The 22,865-nt window shown below is 47.3% G+C and overlaps 3 protein-coding genes across 3 annotated transcripts; 2 read left to right on the top strand and 1 right to left on the bottom strand.

Moving 5' to 3' along the window:
* Positions 1-1,041: 1,041 nt before the first annotated feature.
* On the top strand, positions 1,042-2,941 carry LOC131263667 (protein hairy). The gene is made up of 3 exons (XM_058265901.1): positions 1,042-1,149; positions 1,687-1,782; positions 1,976-2,941. The coding sequence occupies exons 1-3, from the start codon at positions 1,042-1,044 to the stop codon at positions 2,939-2,941; spliced, it is 1,170 nt and encodes a 389-aa protein (XP_058121884.1).
* Positions 2,942-10,810: 7,869 nt separating this feature from the next.
* LOC131265149 (uncharacterized) lies at positions 10,811-15,125 on the top strand. Its single transcript, XM_058267409.1, has 4 exons — positions 10,811-10,831; positions 14,499-14,669; positions 14,740-14,898; positions 14,976-15,125. The coding sequence occupies exons 1-4, from the start codon at positions 10,811-10,813 to the stop codon at positions 15,123-15,125; spliced, it is 501 nt and encodes a 166-aa protein (XP_058123392.1).
* Positions 15,126-18,224: 3,099 nt separating this feature from the next.
* On the bottom strand, positions 18,225-19,095 carry LOC131265148 (uncharacterized). Its single transcript, XM_058267408.1, has 2 exons — positions 18,650-19,095; positions 18,225-18,564 (listed from the first exon to the last, which is right to left on the bottom strand). Exons 1-2 carry the CDS (start codon positions 19,093-19,095, stop codon positions 18,225-18,227), a joined length of 786 nt encoding a protein of 261 aa, XP_058123391.1.
* Between the last annotated feature and the right edge of the window lie 3,770 nt (positions 19,096-22,865).

Raw genomic sequence — 22,865 nt, 5'->3', positions numbered from 1 at the left:
CTGTTCAGCCTGCGCGCGTTGACAGCGAATTAAAGCCCTGGCGCACACACACATCGTCACCGAGCCACCAACACACCGTGAGGGTTGCATGCGAGGCGAGGAAAAAATCTCATCCCCTCCATCGAGTCCCGAAAATTCCGAAGGATACACGGGACTTTCGTCCTTTGCTCTGCACCCGACCCTTCGCGCGCTAGTGCCGCACCGCTCCGACGCGCCTTCCCCGCTCGGTAAGCCCCCTCTCGCTCGATGCGAGCAGGTAGCGGTAACTTCGGTGGCCCTTTTGCGCCGAGAGAGCGAGCGGAGAGTCGCGATTTTTTCTCTCTCGCGCGTACGTCAGAGGCGCGAACGTGCAATGCCCGGCGGGCTTTGGAGAAAAACGCATCTAGTGACCGGCAGGACCGTGTTGGAAATCAGATTCGTTCGAGCACTCGGCGAAGCAGGACGCGCTTCTCGCGGAAATCAAACACGGGACAAGATTGTTCAACACCGTTCTCAGCAACAAAATCGTGTGTTTCGTATCGCGTTTCGCTTTTCCGTTTTTTTTCTCCTTGTTCTTTACGTTTCTGTTCGCGCTCGTCGACGCTGCTCGCAATTACCGAGCCGAGTCAGTCGCGTTTCGGAGCTTGACCAGAGCGGATCGACGTGAGCAGACGTGGTCCCAAGCAACCACCAACCGAGCGGAACGAGACGAGTGACAAATAAAATCGAAGTGACCAAAGCAAAGCAGCATCAATGATCAACAAGTGGATTACGTTCGAGTAACAAGAAAGTGCCTTGGATTAAAAGCTGGATTAAAGTGTGCAGACTTCCAGTAGCAGCGGTGATGAGTTTTAAGTGAACGATATTTGAAGTTGTGAACTTGTGTTTTGTGAAAGGTGGCAAGAAAAAGCACAACTTATAAGAAATAAACAAGTGAGCCATTGGCTAAAAACTAAGGTTCGTGAGAAAGGAACCTGACAATAAAACAAAAAAAAAACACCCGAAGTGCCTAGGAGAACGGAGTTGTTACCCGAAAACTAAAAGCAACACACAGCCGTCAAGATGGTGACAGGAATCGGAGCAACCGCGCAGCAACAGGTCGCCGGTACGCCGGCCACCACACAGATTCCCCCGGCCGAGCCGGTCAAACGCTCCAGCGATAATCGTCGGGTAAGTTTTCCCAAAACAACGTTATAGTACGAGCTCACCGTAAGAGAACAAAACAAGAAAAGAATAGGTCACGGGGTTACTGGTGTTGAATTCTGTACCAGTTCGAGTTCGAAAAAAAACAGGATGCCACTCGTTCGTCCTGGTCTCAGTGTCAAGAGCAAAGAGATTACCCCGAGGGCCGTCGAAAAGTCGGTCCGGTTACTCGACACAAAGCCGCCATTAAAAATGGTTATGTCTATTTTGAGTAATTAAGCATCGATTTTTTCTTAGTTGGGCTCTTTTTTTGCCGCTATCTGTTGGTGTCGAAATGAAAACATAGACATAAATAATTTAGCGCTACCCGACTCGGCCACTTGTAACAAAGTAGTCCGTGCGTACGACAAGTTAGATTTTTTCTTCCTCGCAGTCATTATTCAAGGGTTAATCTTATCAGCGATGGTGAAGCTGCGGGGCGCGCGAAAAAGAAGACATGTAGCATGACTATCAACCCGGAACCGTTTAATTAATAGTTCGTTGTGTTTTTTCTCCCTTTTTCAGAGCAACAAACCGATCATGGAAAAACGGCGACGTGCTCGCATCAACAACTGCCTGAACGAGCTGAAGACGCTGATCCTCGACGCCATGAAGAAAGACGTAAGTATCTTCTCATCCGATCGGAAACGTGCTGTTTGAAGAAGAAAAAAAGGCTTTTTGTTTGCGAACGAAAAAATCACCAGACTTTGGTGTTTTTTTTCCCGGTGAACATTTGTGCGCCTCGCCTGCTCTTTTGATGGTCGGTGACTAATTATTCACGTGTTTTTTTTCTCTCCCCTCTCCCTCTGTGCAGCCCGCCCGCCACTCGAAGCTGGAAAAGGCGGACATCCTCGAGATGACGGTGAAGCATCTGGAGAACCTGCAGCGCCAGCAGAGCGCCATGTCGCAGGCGACCGATCCGAGCGTGATGAACAAGTTCAAGGCGGGCTTCAACGAGTGCGCCCAGGAGGTGGGCCGCTTCCCGGAGATCGAACCCGTCGTCAAGCGGCGCCTGATGCAGCATCTCAGCAACTGCATCAACGGCGTGAAGACGGAGCTCCCGAAGCGCCAGCAGCAACAGCAGCAACAGCAAGTGCACATCCTTCCCTCGCCTCCGAGCTCGCCCGAGCAGCAGCACCAGGAGCTGCAGCACCACCAGCTGGCCTCGCACCTCCAGCACCTCCAGCACCCGCTCGCGCCCCTCAGCGCCATCCAGAGTGGAAACGGAAGCGTCTTCATGGCCAACGGCGTGTCCGGCTCGAGCGTCCAGCTCATCCCGACCAAGCTCGCCAACGGTAGCATCGCGTTCGTGCTCCCCGGCCAACCCGGCCTGGCCAACCCGCAGTCCGCCGTCGCCGCCGCCGTCTCCCCCGTCGCGCCCCTCCCCATGCTGGTTCCGATCCCGACGCGCACCGCCTCGACCGGATCCGCTTCGTCGAGCCACTCGGGCGCCTCCTCGCTGTACGAGCGGGTTCCCCGCGAGCACACCACCTCGCCCTACCACGCCCCGCCCAGCCCCGCCAACTCCACGTACGAGCCGATGGAGTGCCACTCGGTCACCTCCCCCCAGCAGTTCCACCACCTCCACCACCAGCAGCAGCAGCACTCCTTCAACAGCACCTCCTCCTCATCCTCCTCCTCCTCGTCGTCGTCGTCCTCGAGCAATGGCGGAAGCCCCGACAGCCCCCTCTCGCTCGTGATGAAGAAGCCGTACCACGACGAGGACGAGGACCAGGAGATGAAGCACGACGAAGATGGCAAACCGTGGCGTCCGTGGTAAATTCCCCCCCCCCCCCCCCCCCCCCCCACCACTACCACCACCCGCCATGGAGTCATAAACACAACAGTACCTAATGTGTGGCGTGAATGCGTTCTCGCGTGTGTGTGCGTGTGTGTGTGAAAGCTGCAGTGCAGTGGAGCCGCCCACCCACCAACGAAAAACATTTCCCGTCCGCCGTTCACACGCGAGCAACAAGTGCAAGTGCAAGTGCAGTGAAAACCCGTTTGCCATTTCCTTCTCCGGACGACATCGAAAATGGTGCACGAAACCACCCACCCATCCACCCACACACACACGCCCACTAGTCATACGGTTTTCCACCGGATGGGAAAATTATGCATCTCAGTGGGCTGCTGGAAGTGGTGGGCGGAAACCGTGCTGTGCCTGCCTGTGTTTGATGTGCTTGCTGGGTGATCGTCCAAGTGTCGACGGGCGGCAGGAAGTAGGCGACGAAAAATGTGATGCTGTGAATAACTTTTAAGAAACAAACAAACAAACACTTTTGCAGGGCTAGTGTAGTAAGGGCGTATTTTGTGCAAACGGGCAGCGGAAGGAAGAGAGTGAGTAGTGTGTACGTTTGTGTGCGAGAGAACTTGGTGTGAATGGTGTTTGCCTGATAGGGAAAACCTCTGTAGATAGCGCGAAAATAAGGATCATCGGCAGAAAAGCTTTATTGATTTAGTGAGTACGAACGGAGAACGGGGGGAAAAAACAGGGATAGGAGGTAGAGGTTTCCCACGGCCATAGTTTTGGATTAATGTGTGATGTCAGGTTAGATTGCAACGTTTTATGTCTTTTTTTTCGTTCCCAACGTTCATTTTGATTGCTTATCCATTTGATTCTTCCAATGAGAACGTAGCGACAAAAATCACAAACGTCTTCCAGAAAGTGCATATAGGTCTTCCTAGAAATTCGTCGGAAACTGTGGCCTGCCACAGTTGTTTTTCCGTTCGGATAGCATATTTTGTGTGTGTACATTCAATTTCTTTAATTTTTTAATGTTTCGGTTCACTAGGCTTATCATTTTGGTCTTAAATTTAATTCTCCTAGATTGATGTTTTATTTAACTTATTTGCAAGGCTATTTCCTAATCCTCGGGATTTCCTCACGGTAGCTTTTTTTTATGTAAGGAAGATACAAATACACACCCACATAAGGCACGGTTAAACGAAGTGTACGCTATGCGTACAGGAGCCAAAAGATATGGAAAAACTAAATTCGCCAAAAAAAGGCGCAGCGAAAATCGATGTGAAAAGTTCTCTCTTATGTGAAGGAAGCCTAAGGTAGCGGTGTAGGATTTAGATGGAGCTGGCGTGTGCCGGTTTCCGCTTCCTCAGTATAACTTCAAGGCCAGAACCCCGCGTAGCTGCTTAGGTGGTAGTGTGCAACGGCGAGTGAGACAATATCTTCAAGCAATCATGTTGTAGCAATTGTGAGAGCGAGCGCGCATTATTTTTACGGTATCAGACCAGAGAGCTACGTTTTTTAAAACACTATTGAATAGATGTATATTATTATGTTTGCTCCTAACAATGGAACCGGGAGTTGCCCCCTAGCTAGTGATAAGTACGAACCATCCTATGTAAAAACAGCGAGTAATTTTATTATATATTAAAAAACAAAACCAATCCTAGCACCCGCCACCAAAGGCGTGGTGCGCAAATCAGATGAAAATATAAACAAAATCATACCTCAAAAGATGATACAATTTAAAAAGAAAACTACTTCCGGCGTACTTCTTTTGAATCCTGCGATTTGAATCCGAAATTCGAACTCCATTTGAGGGGAGAAAGAGCTGAAGCTCAACTTTATCGTCGGTCAAGGTTAATCGGTCGTTAAAAGTTCGCCTCGGAACGCACCGTTTCCGTCCCGGAGTCGAAAAGCATGAGCACAGGAAGCAACAGCAAAAAAGAACAAAATTCAGCATATCCTCCATCACGCAAGTGTCACCATTAAATGGCAGATTATTGGCGGACGTGCGCACAGGTATGGAACAAAAAAAAAAGCGGTGAGTTTTTCCCGCTGAAACTGCGTGTCGCTTCCCACAAGGTGGTGGGGAAATGGACCTCCCCCTTCCCACTGCACGGGGCCACCACCGTCGATCGTCCATGCGTGACACGATGATGGCGTTTCGCCGCTGACGTCAATCCGTGATGTGCCGATTCGGTTGGAACAATCGGGCTTTTTTTTCGTTCTGGTTTAGCCTCCCCCCAAATACGCACACACGGAATGTTGGAAGTTTTTGCAAATCTGTTTGTTTGGTTAGCTTTTTTTTCATCCTCCCGGGGGGTGACTTTCATACCTGAAGGGGATAAAGCTCAAGCGCAAGATGGATTTTGCTTGCCAAAACAAGATGGAGAAAAAAAGCACTGAACAACAAGGAATCGACAGGTGTGCGTTTCTTCCCAGACCACCTCTCTACCACGTGCCGTCGTGATTCTTCGACCTGGTAACATTTTAAATGTCATACAAAAACTTGACTTGACCATTAACCAACACGGTCGGAACTAATGAAATTAAGAAAAAATATTTTCCCCATTCAATCATCACCCGTGTGTATTTACACGAACAAATGCGGGACGTAAAAACACTCGTTATCAGAAGCACGGCCAACATCCGGTTGGGGGAAGTTTTATTTTATTCACATCAAAAGTAAGCCATACGTTCATTAAAATGCGGCCACTTGGCTTACGCGCAGCATATTTCATAAACACGTTGAAAATTATAGCTTATTACTACCGATTTCCCCTTTGAAGTTTGCTAATGGCATTCGTTTGTTTGATAAAGACCTGAAGAGCGATCTGGTTATTAAATTCGTGTACATTAAAGCAATCCTTTGATCAAATCTTAAAGAGTATGTGAGAGTGTTAATCTTAATATATTCCTTACTTAGAATCAGTTGAATTGCATCTCTGTACCGTATCTCTCAAGACTGTTAAACATGCAAATATGTGGACGTCTGGATAATTCGCCCCGCATAATGTTTTCCAGATGCCACGTAAACAATCGTAACTCTTTTGCCATTGAACGTTTTCTTTAGTCACGTGATTGCAACCCTTAACCCGCCCAAACTGTCCGGCACCCTGGTAAGAAGTCGCGTGACGCTAAAACGAACTAGAACCGGACTGCTGAGACTGCAGGATAGCAAAAACAGACTGCAACTTGCAAAACAGGCCACGGAATAAATATGAGAAGGTTGTTTTGTTCGGCACAACATTTCCGTTTGGCTAAGTTGCTTTGCGAAACACATACCTGCAACCTGTGTTCATACCGATTCACGAGAGTGCATCACGTGACGGAGTCCGAATCGTTATTCGAATCAAGCCCACGAGATGTCGCCGGTCATCTGGCAAGCAGCAGACGACCCACTTAAGCAGCACGAGACTTCTGCCCCCTTCCGATCGCGATCGATTGGACTTCCAAATGGAACATTCGGTTTTCTTCAGCGGTTGGTTTCGGTTGTAGCGGAATTTTACAACACGTGATCGTGAGTCCTTCGTCAAACACAGGCGACCAAATTTCAACACACTCCGGAGGAGGTTGATTGACCACGGCGGCTTTCTTCCATGGGACATAGAAAGTAAACGTATGAGACACGTTCGGGGCACGATTTTGCCATCCTCCAGATCAACGAACCCTTTGCACACGAGACGAATACCCTTTCGCGCCTAACAGGACCAGGCCACGGCGTACGCCAGACGTCGCACGTCTATTGCGTTCCATGTAATGCGTGAATCGCGACCCAAAAGTCCTCGCCAATTTGCAAACCTAATGACCACCGGCACCGGGACGGCACCCCGAACGGGAGACTCACGTGCCATGGAATAAAAAACACAAAGGGAAGGAAGTCCATCTCCATCTTGAGATCACCGGATGGGGAGGAGGAGATTTTGAATATGAAACTATTTCAAGTTAACATAACACTGGGCTTTGAAATTGAGGACAATATCTCAATGTTCTAGAAAGAAGTAAGTCAATGAACAGCAAGCAAAAAGCTGTATCCATCAGACGACAACTTACATCTTCTGCTATAATTGTCTTGTTTATTTGGCCATTTATCTAATGTTGAATAATTGCGAAGACTTGAACGAATTCCATAAGCAGACAGTTTTCAAAATTTTTAGTTTAGGCTTAAAAAACCAATCATTTAAATAAACAATTTAACCACGTTACCAGAACATTAAACAACCAAAAAAAAAACTTAAATTATAACCACAGACAAAAAAATGAGGGCAAAGAAGTACAGCTAATCTAGAAAGTAGAATAAATAAAAGCCATCAGTTGCATCGTTAAAAATAAAAAAAAAACAATTCCATGCACGCTTTGACCGTTGCAAGCAAAACATAAACACAAAAAGTTTCAAAACCGCTTGTCATGTTTATGCTTCGCAGTAGGAAAGTTCCCTAATTAACGGTTCTGTTTTTCGTTTATTAAATACTTTTGCTATTCTCTTTTCTGTTTTTCTGATGATTTTTCTAAAAATGAAATCATACGACAGAAGACATTGTAGGAAGAAATCAATTATTACCTGCTTTATTGGTACTTTCAATCTGTATTTAGAAACAGTTCAATTTCTATTTGTTAATTTGTTCTTTTTCTTTACTCTTTTATGATTCTTTGATCAATTTTTGTAAACATGAAATTATCATGTTACAGGGCACGTAGTAAGATGGAATCAATTCTTGCTTGCTTTATTGATACTTTTAATCTCTATTCGCAAACAGTTCTATTTCTGTCCGTTGATTTGTTTTTTTAGTTTTCTCTTTTCTGTTTTTTTTTTCATCAATTTTTATAAAAATGAAATAATCATGACGAAATCAATTCGTGCTTGCTTTATTGATAGTCTGAATCTGTTTTCGCAAACAGTTTCCCCTCTATTTGTTTGACCTCCCGGTTCGCAGATATTTATTATGTCTAGACCGGCTTATGCTCCGATGATCGTTCTATATTTTTCAATCCCTCCTCTCACCCGAAATGTTGTTTGTTAGCCGATGGCGCATTGCTTATCGTAGTAACGTTCGGTGCCTGTTGAAAACTTTGTCCATTTAATGGTAAACACAGGCGCGGAAAGTGCCCGCGAAGCACGCGCCGTAAACGGACCGAATAGAGATCGCGACCTCTCCTCGTTTGGCAGGTCATCCGAGGGAGTCAGCTCCGGTAGCCCGCCTGCAGATTGGAGTGACTCGCGCACATTGACGCATACATAAATGCCTCACGAGACTCACTTTCGTGCCATGACTGGCCCTCCCTCATCTGCGTCCCACAGTTTCCCCTCCTCCATCGGGCAGAAATGCATCCTAGACGGTTCTTCATAAAACGGCGCAAATGGCGACGGTTGTCTGTCGGTTTCGTTTGACTAAAACCGCCAAACTCGAGCGGGGCGCTCATCTCATAAACGGTCCCGGAACTAACTTCGAAGCTCACCGGGTGGAGGAAGGGAAGGCGACCTCAGGGTCCTCTCTTGCGCTCCTCATTCAGCTCCCCTTTGGCTGTCATGAAACGTCAAACGGTAAACGGTAGCCGTTGGCGCGTGGAGCGAAAAATAAGATTAAATTTAATGATCGAGCACCGCCGCCGACCGGGGGCAACGGCGAATCGAATTTCCAAGCTGAGGCTGCGCGTTTGCACACACTGCCTGCAGCCATATTTCACACGGTGGTAAGCGGAAGGCAAAGGCAAAAGGTCTCCACGTGCAAGGCACAGGCGAACTTTTTCTGTGTCACACCATTATTTATGTCCCTTTGTGACAAGCAAATGAAGCAAATCGATTCGTTCTTCGGCAAATGAGCTCATTTCAATAATTTGTTCTTATCTACAAATATGTTAACATAATTTGTAGACAAAACAAACCATTTTTAAATCAATCCGGTGAATTGTATTCGCCTGTTTACATTCGAAGAAATGCATCAAAATCGCCGCCGATGTTGACAATGTGCATGCAGTTCTCTTTTCACATTTGAATTACGAAAACGATCCGGTCCTACCGTGTAATTATCGCATTATATGCACATTTGATTTATTTTTCATTGACAAAAAAATAACTTAATTTGAAACGGCAGCCCGGTTTGGTAATCGATCTGGTTGCGCCGCACAAGATACATACCCGGTCCAAACCAGCGTTGCAACTATCCGCGACCGGTTTGGTGGCCGCACGCCACCAAGGATCGGCACGGATCGGTCGGATTTTAAATTGCCATTGCGCCAAATGACAGACGGCGCACGGTAGCCTAGAAGAAAACAAGATGACCGATTCAATTACCAGGCTGTAAAATCTTGAGCAGTTCCCTTACTGTTAATGTCAACCCCCCGGTTAGGTTGATGAAACCCTCTCCGCCCCGAACCCGCTGTAATTAATATCAACGTAATCAAGAGCGGTCCTTTTCGGTAAATCCTGGCGCCGTTAAGGTCAAATATGGAAGAAGTGAGCGCGTGCGGTACTGCACCTTCGCACGCAAATGCAAGTAAATGAATCATTTATTTGTCGTAAACTTCTCAACGACCGCATTGTGAAAAGTGGTTTAATAAAAAATGAATAAAACCCGTCGCCAAAAATCTTCCCGATCGGCCGCAAGTGGTTGCCCGTGGAAAAATGTCAAGGGGGGTCGTAAAATCGGCTGGCCAGTTGCGCGAACGAGGCCAAACTTGAGTGGTTTTAAGTGCAACTAGTGCCGCCTAAATTTGTCGTAAAATATTTATTACCATTCGATGCACATTTTTGCTTTCCAAAGCCATCGAGAGGGTTTCCGGCAAATCGAAGCGTTCCGGAAACGGGAGCGTTTGGGGGAAGAAAAGCCCGAACATGTGCTCTAGTGGCGTATTTGTGTGCGACCGACCCTTGGGTACGGCCCGCGTCCCCTCCCCCCGCAGCAACAGGTTCCTCCCTGGCCCGCGAAGGTGTCGAAAGACCATCGATTGCTTTGACGTCGTCGTCGTCGACGTCTCTCGAGACACGAGGGTGCAGTAAAATCTCAGCACGCTTAGCAGTTCGTGCTGCCACCCCAACACCAACCCCTCGTTGGGGGGAGGGTTGGGTGGTAAGTTGCCACCGGTCGGTCGGTCGGTCGGTCGGTGGAGATTATCGTTTCACGCTTCGATTTGACTTTGACAGGACGACAGACACGGTGGTTGGCAGGAACAAGTAAGGCAAGGAGGAGAAGAAGAGGAAGAAAAAAAAACTTAAACAAAAACGAACCGATACCTACCCCTTCCCCCCCCCCCTCCCTTCCCTGCCCATCCCACAGTAGGTCGGGTGGGGAGGTGATGGCGTTGGTTTTGGTCAAAACGTGGGAACGGCTCGAAAGTCGAAACGGTTCGCGCCCGTGGCTCGAAGTTGCGCGTGCGCGCGTGCTCGCGAGGCATCATTAGGGTGTTTCGGTGGGTGGGGGAGGGGGGTAAAGGGGTGGTCGCAAGGGCCACTTGGACGGGTCGGGAGGGAGGGCGTACAGAGATGGGGTGGGGGACGCGCAGCGCAGCGTTTCGCTTCATTTCGTTTCGTTACGCCGCAACGGTGGCTCACTACTTTGTAGCACTTTGTTTGGTGTCGCGCCACGCGGAATCCGCGCAATACACATACACACACAAACATACACACATGTGCCGTATGTGTGTCTGATCGATTGCGCATCCGCCAACCGGGAACCTGTCGTCCCGCCACCTGCGGGCCAGCTTCTTCCCCGAACGGCGGCTCGTGCGGATAGTTTTCCTTGGCGCGATGGATGACGGCGATGGTGATGGTGATGATGATGATGAATGTGCCCGTACGGCGCGATCGCAACCACCCGGGAGGGTGGAGGGAATGGAGCGAAGGGTCGTAACCCATGGGGGATTGGAGTTTTCTTCCCAGCCGGGCCGCGAGAAACCGGGGTGGAAATGAGGAAACTAGTGATGATTGTAAGTGCATTCGTTTCGATGTTTCCGGTGGCGCATAGAATGATGAACTCCAACCCCGACACTGATAGCTGCGATGCAACTGCTCCGTCCGTCGATAGCATCTCGCCTTAGCAGACAGACAACCTTGAGGTGAACGATGTGAAATGTGCAGCCATGTTCTGCGTTTCGAGCAATAGCAAAACATGCCAATGTCTGGAACGCTATCTGTGCGAGCGATCAAACATGCACTAAAAACGCAGATTAACTAAAAAACATTCATCCATTTGCACCTGACGAGTATAACAGAAATGGTATTGTTGAAGTTGGAAAGATTTCCGATTTGGTTTCGTTTATTTCTCGCTTCAAAGATAAATTTTATCCAAGAAGAGTGTCATAAGTACCGAATACAGTAGACTCACGATCATTCGCGCTAAAGAGTGGCATCTCGGGTAGTGATATGGCTTTATGAATCTTTGGGCGAGATTCATTCATATCGTCTTTCACCCAAGATTCATTCAGATTGGCTCATGGATCTTTTGGGATTCGAATCTTCAAACGTTGATGAATCTTTCGAAACGTTCAAGAATCTTCTTGAATCTTTCATGAATCTTTCACGAAGCTTCACGATTCGTTCATTGGCGTGGATAATGCGACAAAAAAAGGGGTCTATCTACCTTTAGTTTTCTGTTCTTTTAACATTGATGAATCTTTAGGATTCATGAATCTCTCTTTCAAAAATTTACGAATCTCTAAAACGACGCAAAGAATCAGTCACATTCCCGAATCTGAAACGGAATTACACAGCTCTAATCTCAGGAGATCAGCAAAATGTTTAACAGATTAACAAAATCATCATTTGACAAGAGGTTTATTAAAACACACTCAAATGTATGGTACATAGGGTCAAGATAATCAGTAGTTTAAATCAGCGTTATTGGGAAACTGAAGCTTCAACGGTAAAGTAAATATGCTTAGAGAATTTTAGAAGTTTTCCAAAAGCGATTTATCATGGGTTTGAAAAAATACAACTTTTGTTTTTTTTAAGTGAAATGTACAATTCACTAAAAGTATCGCACAAAGCACTTAAAGGTTATTATCCTTGGAAAATATATCCATGTAATATTACATGCATTTGATGAAATGAAAGCACCGTGTTGGAATACACATGCTCATATTTTAATGACTGCTTTTATAAGTATAAATAAAGCAAATAACCAATCAACTAAATTGTTTTCATTTGAAAACATTAAAAAAAACTCTTTGAGAATTAAAAGAACGGAGACTACATTAGAAAATTTTGCATAGTTGAAATGTTGAAATTATTCGCAAAATCAGTTTAATAAATTATGCAGTATTTCAAGTGTTTCAAGACAAACTTTAAAATAGTACATTTTCCACCCCCTACAACAACTTAACAGTTTATACAGAACAAACTCCTAGAAATAATCGTATTAGATGTGGGCTATTTACTATCTAAATTTACTAGCTAAATTGATCAATTTCCCTTCACTTCCCTGATAATAGCTTATTTAATTTCCTTTCCTTTCCTAGCGACGTGTATAATCGAAGCGATCGATTCAAGTGACAAGATCGCCGCGTGCCGCCCAAGTGCAATTGCATCCGGCTTGTCTGCAGCTCCAAATGCCGATTTGGCGTAGAATGTTTGCTCGCCTTCTGCACCTGAGCAGACGTGCGCCCCCAAGTACCCACACCTCAGCCCAACACACGTAAGGCGAATAATGGCATGCGCCACCACCACTATCCCCCACCCACCATGCCCTTCAAAAGGGGGCACACATGCGCACACACGGGCACACGCTTATTTGTGTCGCGCGTCTTCGCGCGGATCGCCCGGCGTAATAAACTTTTTTTTTATCCTCACGTCTTTCTAAGCATTTATTTACCCTCCCCTGCGTTTGTGTGTGTGTGTGTGTGTGTGTTTTTTGTAACATTGTACTACCCTGTGCGTCGAGTGTGCCACCCCATGCACACACCCCATGTGCGGCTTCTCCCACCGCCCGGCAAATGACCACCGGCGATGATGACTCGCGGCTCGAGAACGACCCTCCGGCTCGTGGGTGAAACGGGGGAAAACCCACCCCATGCCGACGGGCAACCATCCAACAACCCTCCCCGGTACGATAAAAGAACGCGACCACCACCGTGGCAGACAACACGACAAGTACACGGCAACTTTGTAGTAATTATGGCAGGTCCGGCAGGCGCGTGCAAACGTGCGATGGTTGATTCCGAGATAATTTTTCATGCCACCCGTCACCCGCCCGGCCGGGGGTGCACTGTTGGGGGTGAGAGTACGTGTGTGTGTATGGATGTTTGTGGGGAACGGAGCTGACGTACGCAGGCCGGGCGTGCAACGGAAACCCGCTTTTTTGTTTATTTAATTTTGATCGATTTTGATCATTCAGGTCTAGTTTGAAATGGTTTTACTTTCGCTCGTGGCAATAAATTTCATAGACATGATATTTCATTCTAATTGACATATTGCCACATTCTCGTATTATTTATGATTTAAGTATATTTTCAAATAGTTTGTAATTTCAAGATGCAATTTTTTCCGACCAATTCCGACCTCAAACACGTCGGCACGCGTTGACCGTTTTTCCTCCGCCCAATATTTGTCTTCTTCCGTGCACCTTTCAGGGGGTTTCAGGTTTTTGCCTAGCCCGACCATTTGATTAAAGATTGTCCGGTCGACGGACGGTGCCGGGCGTGTGCAAACTGATGGTGATCTAATGCAATTAGTGGACATGTTGCTGTTGTTATATTATGGCTCCTCTTGCCACCACCCTTTCGTTCGTTGCACAAACGAACGGTTTGCTCTAGCGCGTCGGAAGACGCCAGGCTATCGATGCAGTGGCCCCGAACGCAGTTAGAAGATTGATTGATGGCCGATAGTTGTTGAAGTTTGCTGGTTGTTGGTTTTGTTTTTCAATGAGTCAAACCGATCGTATGCATTTCGAATGGATCCAGTTCTCCTTTTTTTTGCCATCGGTTGTGGTTTGAATAGTTAATTAATCATAGCCAGTGTCGTTGGTTTTACAGCAGAAAAATGACATATTTGAAAATTATCAGCAGGAACGATCACTTTGAACATTCAACAAATGGTACAGAGATGATCAAATCCGTTGCAGATTCAAATTTCCTATAAAATAAGTAGCTTTAGTTTTATAGAGGAATATTATAAACTTTCCAGTAGTACACTTCGTGCCGAACAGTGTACCGGATACACGTCCCAGAACCGACAAGATTTATCATAAATCACAGGCCACGATAATAGGTCCAGTATTTGCTTCAGGATGGTATATTTTTCCGTCCAAGCTTCCTGTTTCCAGACACGCCAAAACGATGTTTGATGAACCGTTTGATATCCAGAACATGTCCATTTTGATGTTACACAAAAGCAGAAGATCAATTGATCTGCTCGTTGAACAGACGACATGTTTTAATATAAATATCATCGTTTCAGAATATCCTATAGTGGATGAATACCAGTGTTCTACAAAAGTCCCATTTTTGCAGCGGAGTTAAAAGCTACGATGGTCCACCAATCAATCCCTTCGCTCATTGCGGTGTTGTGCTTCGCTTTAGCAAAGGTTTCAATCACAGCTGGATGTCTCAACTAAATGCGTTGTTGATTATACGACTCTTTCGCTTCATCTTCACATAGGCTGGTGATATCGCAGTGCAGTTCGGTGACACGTTCAAGCCGTGCGGCGATGGACCGAATCAAATGATGCTGCTGGACCTCTCGGACATGCAAGCCCTCCGAGATGACAACGATAGTATGCTGATCAACGGCAAGGTGAAGCTGACCAAGTCGCTCGAAAGTCCCGTGGAGGTAAGTGAATATAGGACCCCCCTTGGATTGGAACATTCGGTCGGGATACTGCTCTACCCGATTTCCGCAGGTCAACGTCTACACCAAACGGTTAGAGCAGGGTGAATGGAACGACGCCGTCTTGGGTCGTAAGGTCCTGGACATCTGCCCGCTGCTGCAGGTTAGCACGGAACCATGGTTCGTCATCACCAGCATGATGGCTACCAAGGAGTGTCCTTTTCCGGCCGGGGTGAGACCGCCGTACCTCATGACGTGGGTAGTTCCGTTGGAAGTAACCGGTGCTATTCTGTTCCTTTATTCCTTCAGCACGAAGAAATGTTCAACATGCTACCGGTCAGCGGCTTTGGGTTTGAGATACCGCCGGACTTTATCGGCGAATGGAAGGCGTTCTTCGAGGTCACCTCGAAGGGTGAGACTACGTGCATGATGGCGGATTTCTCCGTCGTCGAGTTGTAGTAAACTTGAGCAAGAACCTGCGACCTGGAAGTCTCTCTATTCCGGTGGAGAAAGGGAAAGTGAAGCGGTCTAAAATAAAGTCTTCGAACTGCTACCACATTGACTCTTGTCTTGTGACCACGCCAGACGTACTTCAAGAACGTCAATACCCCTCGATTGGAAGCGATTTTGAATTGTAAAGTAGCCTGCGGAATGACCCTTCGGTTCGTATATGTGATGCCTCGATGAACTTAAGACTTGGCCTACGGTTCTCGGGATCACAACGTTATTAGTTCTCCTGTCCTGCGATTTGCGATTCAAATGAATTTTCTTTTCTTCGGAGGAGGACGGGTTCGACAATGGACCGGACATCTGGGGAGGCTGTCCAGAGACACTTATGTAAGCGGCGTTCTGACAAAGCGATCGATGCAGATTAGCTTCCGAGCATCGATATTCAAGTTCTGACCGATGGTTGACAGTTACTTCCCGGTTTTCAAGCGGGAGGACTCATCGCCTTTCTTCCTTACCTCACCGTTGCCGAGTTAACCGGACATTCCGATGGATCGATTTTTCTATAAGACTTTCTGAAGCCGATGAATATGCATCGGGCTTGAAGTGCATCGGATTTCCGTCGAACCAACGATCGAGGCCAAGGTTCGTGTAACTCGATTGGAATGCTTTCAGCACGAAGTGGCAGTGAAATTCGACATCTACTCTTCACAACTTTACGGTTATGCAACGTGCACAAGCTCTCTAGAGGGACGGGCGAACGAGGCCAGTTCAACGAGCAGGTCCTGAGTTTGCTGAGTCCACAGGTCTCCGAGGGTAACTGGGCAGACGCGGTCGACACAACCAATAACCCATGCGACGCACGCTACGCCTCGATGTCCGGTCAGAGCGTCCATCGTGTCTAACCTCCGTTGACCTCGTACTCCTCCGCACCCACCAACCACTTCCAACTCCAGACGATGTACGCGGAAGGTTCTCAGGTTCCCGATTAGTCGGTCGAAGACGTCCATGGGGTGCTACTTACGGCTCGCGACCAACACACACCAATTGTCTCGCCCTAAGTACCGCGTGCGCGCGTGTGTGTGTCTGTTTGTGTGATCATTAGAATAACAAACCCACCAGCGAGGCGCGTGTGCCGCGACGATCGGTTTCCACACGGTGGTCGGATTTGCTTTTATTTCGCGCCGCTTACCCTTTCCGAACCCGCCCTAGCACTGCCGGGTCTTCTCTGCGCCTGGGTAGAATGACAGAGAGTGGGAAAATCGCGCCAACCACATCACATTGGGGGCCGTGGAAATTATAACAATGTAAATGAGTTTATAAATAATTTGCTTTAATTGAACCGGGAGTCCGCGCTCGTGTGCGCGATTCGAAAGTGCGCCACGAGGCAGCGGCATCGCGCAAACATCCGCTGTGTCACATTCCGTTTTTGCGCCCTTTCAGGCAACCTACCCCCTCCCTTCCCCTCTTCTTCTCTTACACGACACACACACCCCGTTTGCTTTTCTTGCACCGCTAGCGCTCGTTGTTGATATCGCGATTGCCATCCTTCGCGCTGAGTCGAGACCCCGCGGTCGTCAACAGCTTACAGCATGTGGAAGGGGCTTGGAAGTGGGTGAAGTGGAGGGGTGGGATATTTACTCTACCGCCAGTACTACTATTTGTCCCATCTCGGTGGCCACGGTACAGTGTGGCAACAAAGTGGCGCAGAAAAACAGCGCAACGAAATAACGTTTAACCGGTTCGATACATTTTTCGATGAACTTTTTCAAACAACATAAATAAACTATGATTAATAAATTTATCCTTCAGTGGAAGAAATAGCACAAATTAATAATACGATCATAAAATATGGCTTCGTAATTCTTGACCACGTGTTCGACTTTAAATTGCAAGGAACGCCCTTGAAAACTGCACATCTGTGATCCTTGCTCCAGTGCTGCCATCTATGAGAAATGGGTGAAAGCTTTCGGTGCATCGGATCGTCTGCTCACTGCAGATCGTTCTGTTTCAGGAGATTGGTTTTTGTATATTTTTTTAAAATTACATTTACTATTATTCAAAAAAATCCATCATGTGTGTAATAACTATAAAAATGTCATGTATCAAGTTATTTTAGATCAACCTTCAATTTAAATACCAGTAGAAAATAATGATCTCTCTTTTGGCACACACTGCTGGGCACTTGTCATGGGGCACGGGGATGAACCGCGCCGTAATCTAAACAGTGGCGACGGCCACCGACTGTAGCTGTTGGCGGATGACTGAAGATGAGCAGGAAAATAAACCAGAAAGAAAACCCGTCGCGCTGGGAGGTTGCACTGTTAGTTTGTTATACATTGTCTTGCTCGCGGTTCTGCTTTGGCGAACGGTGAAACGTGGCGTGTGTCAGCGGAAGAATTTTAGGAAGCCAGCGTCACCACCAGCAAACGTTTCGCACGCGCTGCGGTGCAACCCAAACACGGTGCGAATCTAGAGATCGTTTATCTCACTGTCGAGTACGTGCGCTGGCCGCAATTATTTTACGCCTCGTAAGATTCTAAACCGTGTGACACGTTTCAAACTGATTTGCTACTGTGCGGAAAATATCGTTTACGTCCGTGCAAAGGCACTGTTGAGCTTGAATTTGGTTTTGAAAAGAACAACTTCCACGAGAGAATGTAGTCAGAAAACTGAAGAAAAAGTAATGCAGGATATCAGCACCCTTTTCAACATATTCGCATCCTATTAAATCCATCGGCACAGGACTGAGCTGAATCATTTAAATCCCAAAAACGGTAGGGTCACGTTTTTAACAACGATTTGAATGTCACGATTCATAAAAGCAGTGGCCGGACATACCTTCGAACTCGTGCTTTCAAATTATTCATCCTTCAGTTGCTAACTGACATTGCAGAACTTTCTTACGCTTTTCGATTTCGATTTGCAAAAATGTTCACCCGATCGCTCACCTCTAGGCAAAGACCTCTGGCTCTGCAAAGGCCGATGTTCTCGGGGGCGTTCCGATGAATAATTCTTCTGCCAGCCGAATGAGGCCAGCACTCTTCTCACCTTTTCGCTTTGTAGCTTCGCTTTTCGAGACGTTGAAGGAGGAACTCGGGGGAAGGTACTTCAGTGGAAATGGATGCACACTTCCAGCAGCTTCGTCCGGCGGTCGACGAGGGAGTCGATCTGCTGTCTCGGTATGACGAGCCCGGCCCCGGAACGATGAATTTCTTCACCATCCTGGGAGCTATGCAAGGACACGATTTCGCCACTGAAGGCTACGGCGTACGGGAGCAGCCGCTTCGGGTCGTTGCGACCCGCTTCCATGGTGTAACGCTGGCGTCGATCAACGCCGGCATCCGGACCGGTGATCCACAGTACCATACGCTCCGTACCGTGCAGACTAAACTTGGCGGACATCAATGCGAACGGCAGCTTATCGCGGTGTTTCCCGTCACCGAAACCTCTGGAATCAGCACAAATTTGTACCAGTGACATTACTTCCAAAAAAAGAAATACTCTTAAAAACAAATTGCTAGTTCCAACTGTACCGGATCTTGCCGCTGACCAGATATAGCTTGTGACACTGGGGAAGGCCCGGGGAGTCGTCCGGTACGCTTGGATCGACGAGAACGGTATTCGTTTCGCTCGGCCAGAGGTTCTCCAGCAGCACATTCGTATGGTCGTAGGAAATGTGCATGGAAAACAAGAGCAAACTGCACGTGTGGGTGCAACCACCTACGGGGCACCGGAACGGCATCCGGGAGATTCCGCTTTCATCGAGATGAGGCACCACGGCGGGGATCTCTTCCAGGACCTCGAACGGGAGGTGACACTCCTGCCCGTCGATCGTTGTCTTCAGCAAGGCATCGTTGGCCAATGATTGGGCACTGTCGTACAGCTCGGCTGGCGGTTGCCCTTCCTCAATCAGGGGCCCGTCGGCTGCCTCGAGCAATGTTTTCGAGAAGTTCCTCCGCTTGATTTTGCCCTCCGACATGTTGGATTTTTGGTTCTAAACTGATGAGGAGTTTGCTTAGTTCAAGGAAGTATCTAGGTCTGTGACTGCTAGGATTTAGACATTCTGAGAACTTTGCAGCTCCGATATTGCTGCGTTCTGAGTTGATTGGCGTGGTAACCATCGGTTCCCTAGCAACCACCATGCGCTATGGGAAACGACAAACATTCCAAAAAGTGTTGTGTCTAGCAATTAAAACCAGCTAAAAGTACTTCAACACAAGAACAGTGCTCATTACTCTATGTTGTTATCAAAATTAGCTGTTTTTGTAGCGCACGAACGCCCGAGGAACCGCTTAGTCACAAGGCTTTGGGTTTACGTTTGGTGGGTAAAAACTACACGTACACGAATTGATTAGATGTACTTAGACGAAGCTGTTTTTATGTTAGCAGTTGCTTTCCTCCCAGACGTCTGGCTGCTGATACGAGTCTGGCCTCGGAACTATGGCCCGTGCGCGTTTTCAATAAGGAAAAACCGCGTCACTCGTCGACCACCAACAATCATTTGCTTGAGGCAGGCCTTACCAGATCCAGCATTCCATGACCTTTTCCAAGCGGGAACGTCTTATCGCCGTCGGTGGCGGTCCGCTTGATGCGCTTTATCTGTCGCGAGGTCGAAGGGCATCTGGCGAGTGGACGCCGTCGGGAGGAACCGATTCCTTGAACGCCTCTGGAAGCTGTGTCTGTCAATTAGAGGCTTCAAAGACTCGCTACTCATTACGTGGAGTTTTTGTCGAGGTCCGGGTTTTTGAAAAACGTTTTTCCTTGTCGGTGCCCTTTTTATGAAATTTCTATTTCGCGGTTAACCCAGCGATAGGGACTGATTTGGCAATCGCAATCACCGCCACTCACTCCGCACGGGTGTTGATAGGTGGCGCGAGGCCGTAGGCGATCTTTCTGGACGAAATGAATGTGGCCACCAGTGTGCCAGTGGTCGTCGACGGCCTTGGCCGATGCAAATTGGCAGCTGGAACAGCTTGTTTCCGAGCTGAAGGATAACCTCCAGTTGACACCTTTCGGCGTGCTCTCGCTCGCGGGATCTAACCAGCGCTAACGGGGCGCCATCGTCGGTAGAACTCCGGCGCTCAGCGGTGGGTCTAATGAATACATCAAGTCAAGTGTCTCCCCGTCCGGTAGCGCTCGGGGTTGGTCGGTGGCGCGAATTGATAAATAATCTCGTGAAACCCCCCGCACCATGTTCGCACCGGGCGGGCACACATATGGCATGCGGTTTTGCTGCACACCACAACGGGGCAATAGTTCCGTTGGTCAGGAACTGATTGATGTACTTTTAATGATCTCCAATCGGACCGCAAACGAGAGGCGTGCACAACTGTGCACAATGTTGCAAAAATGGGCTGCAATTTGAATACTCGTCTAGCGCGCGAGTGGTCACATTTTCGCGCCCAACACTCGTACCGTCGTGGTACCGATCACGTTGCGGGGACCACGAAAACCGCCAGCAGCCGCTTTGGGCACGTTGATTAGGTGCGAGAAATTCGACGCCCGCTGATCAAACAATCCGACCGCAAAGGGAATCATGTTCCCTTTAAAGCTTTCTGTCACTCGACAAATAGTCACGTCAAGCCGGGTTCCGTCATTGCGTGATGCGTGTTGGGTTTCATAATTTCCAATTCTGCAAACTCCCGCTGACGGAAGGACAAACCAGCTTCTATTTTGAAAACTAGAAAATGATACAATGCGCTTATAATAAATTAATTCGAAAGAGTAAAACTGCTGCTCAATTGCTCAATTAGCAATAAAACCGGTAATAGAATTTATTGTTATACTTTTGAAAACTATCAACCAGTTCTTCCTTTTCTATTTAATTCGTATTTCAAACACGCATCAAACATTCTTGCTACCCTCAAGTCGAGTTATTCTTTAAGTAAATATGAAACCCCTCTGTTTTTTTGTCACTATTTCATTTATCTAAGCCGTTGAAATGAACACTTTTTGGATTTATTGTCTATACCTAGCCTATCGATAGAAGTACCTATTTTAAACATCCTTGCGTTACAATTAGTTAACTTACGAATTCTATTAGTAATAAGCGTTGAAAGAAAAGGAACAGAACTGGAAATAAATACTACTTTGCTATTATTATTATTCGATCGTTGTTTGAATGAAGTGACAATGAGTTAAAATTTTGAATTTATTCCTTTAAAGTAGATTAAAACTGGGTTACATTTAAATTAGGTAAATTTTATCAAGCTCAGATGTGCCATAGCCTTACATTGTTTTTGAAAGTAAATCTTTGCTTTTTAAGTGAGTGAAACGTACTGTTTGGTTGACAGAAGTTTAATGTATGGTTGAATTTGATATGACTTTAAACACCTCTCTTTTATTACTACTAGGCAAAATCAATTTATTCGAATAGAGTGTTAGTTAAAGATCCTTCAGAAACGAGCCCTATTAAAGCAATTTGTTATTTTGATTTATAAGGACATTACTTTAGTAGCTTCTGTCTCCGCTTAGCATTTGGCTGTTTGATTAATGTTCCCCATCATAAACTCAAGTGACCCATTAGATAAATTCACTCCATTTTATTGTATCCGAGTCGATTGGCACGTCCTTGGAAACCCCCCCCCCCCCCCCCCCCCCCCCCCCCCCCCCCCCCTCACTCGTGTTCACTCTCTATAGGCCAGTCGCCACGTGCCACCGTTCCTTTTCCTTTTCCTTTACGGTCTAATGTTCGCCTAGTTGTCATTTTGGTTGTGGCGGTTTTTTTTGCGCGCGTGTGCTGCCACGACGTTACGCCGGTTGGGGAAGGGAAGCGACCTGCCAACACTTAATTGGTTGAACCTGTCCGACCAGGACGGCCATCGCAAACGCCTGACCTGCGCCAAGCGTATTCGCTGTGAGCCGGAGACTGGCCACTTCCTTGCCAACAGGGAGAAGGGCAACAACACGGGTTTCGGAGCTAGTTTATTTTTTGCTGCCTGGTGGTGGTTGCTTGTTCTTTTGGCAAGCAGGTTCCGTTGCGACGGTTCGACGGTAGTGAGTAAGGTCCGTTTTGCGTGCGGCGTTCCGAGAAACGTGGCAACGACAAACGGGAAAACGGAACAAAAAAGTCATGACTAAAATTGATCGACCTGCTCGAAAACATTGGCACATTTTGAAACGTTCGAAAGGTTAGGTTATGATTGGAGTCAGCAAAAACTAACAAACCGCCTCGGCAGCCCAACCGTAGCAAGCCCCAACCAATAACAACAACAACAACATTCGAAATTAAAAGTCCAACGGCAAACAAATTAATTCGTTGCAAATTGCAAATACCTGCCTTTGCTACTCGGGTAGCACCTGTGTGCTAAAGTGCTGCTGCCTGACCGCCGTCGAAGTCGAAGCACTACTTTCCGCCACCCGAAACACAAAAGCCCGTGGGGTGGAATTTGCTGCGGGGGATTTTTTTTTTTTTTTGGGAGGCTACTCCTGTTTTTGCGCATTGTCCAATGTCCGCGTGCAGCAAACGCGTGCTCGCGATTTTGACGCAAGGAAGAATGATCGCAAGGGAGCAGCTGAATAATACTAGACAACGAGCGAGAAACGTAGGCTGCAAATAAGACAGGACAAGACAAGACCCACAAGAAAACAACCTAAGCCAAACATCTAAAACCACCGAGCTCGAGGCACAAACAACATTCCCAATTCGAGCAGCCAGTGAACCGTGGCGCGGATCGCAGAACTGACCTACCTAAGTGGGTTTTTGTTGAAAGTCTAAACCTTCCATATCAGCGTTAATAATCGAGTCGG

This window comes from Anopheles coustani, chromosome 2, assembly GCF_943734705.1.
Source record: "Anopheles coustani chromosome 2, idAnoCousDA_361_x.2, whole genome shotgun sequence".
Taxonomy (NCBI): domain Eukaryota; kingdom Metazoa; phylum Arthropoda; class Insecta; order Diptera; family Culicidae; genus Anopheles; species Anopheles coustani.
This window is presented reverse-complemented; position numbering and strand designations above follow the sequence as displayed.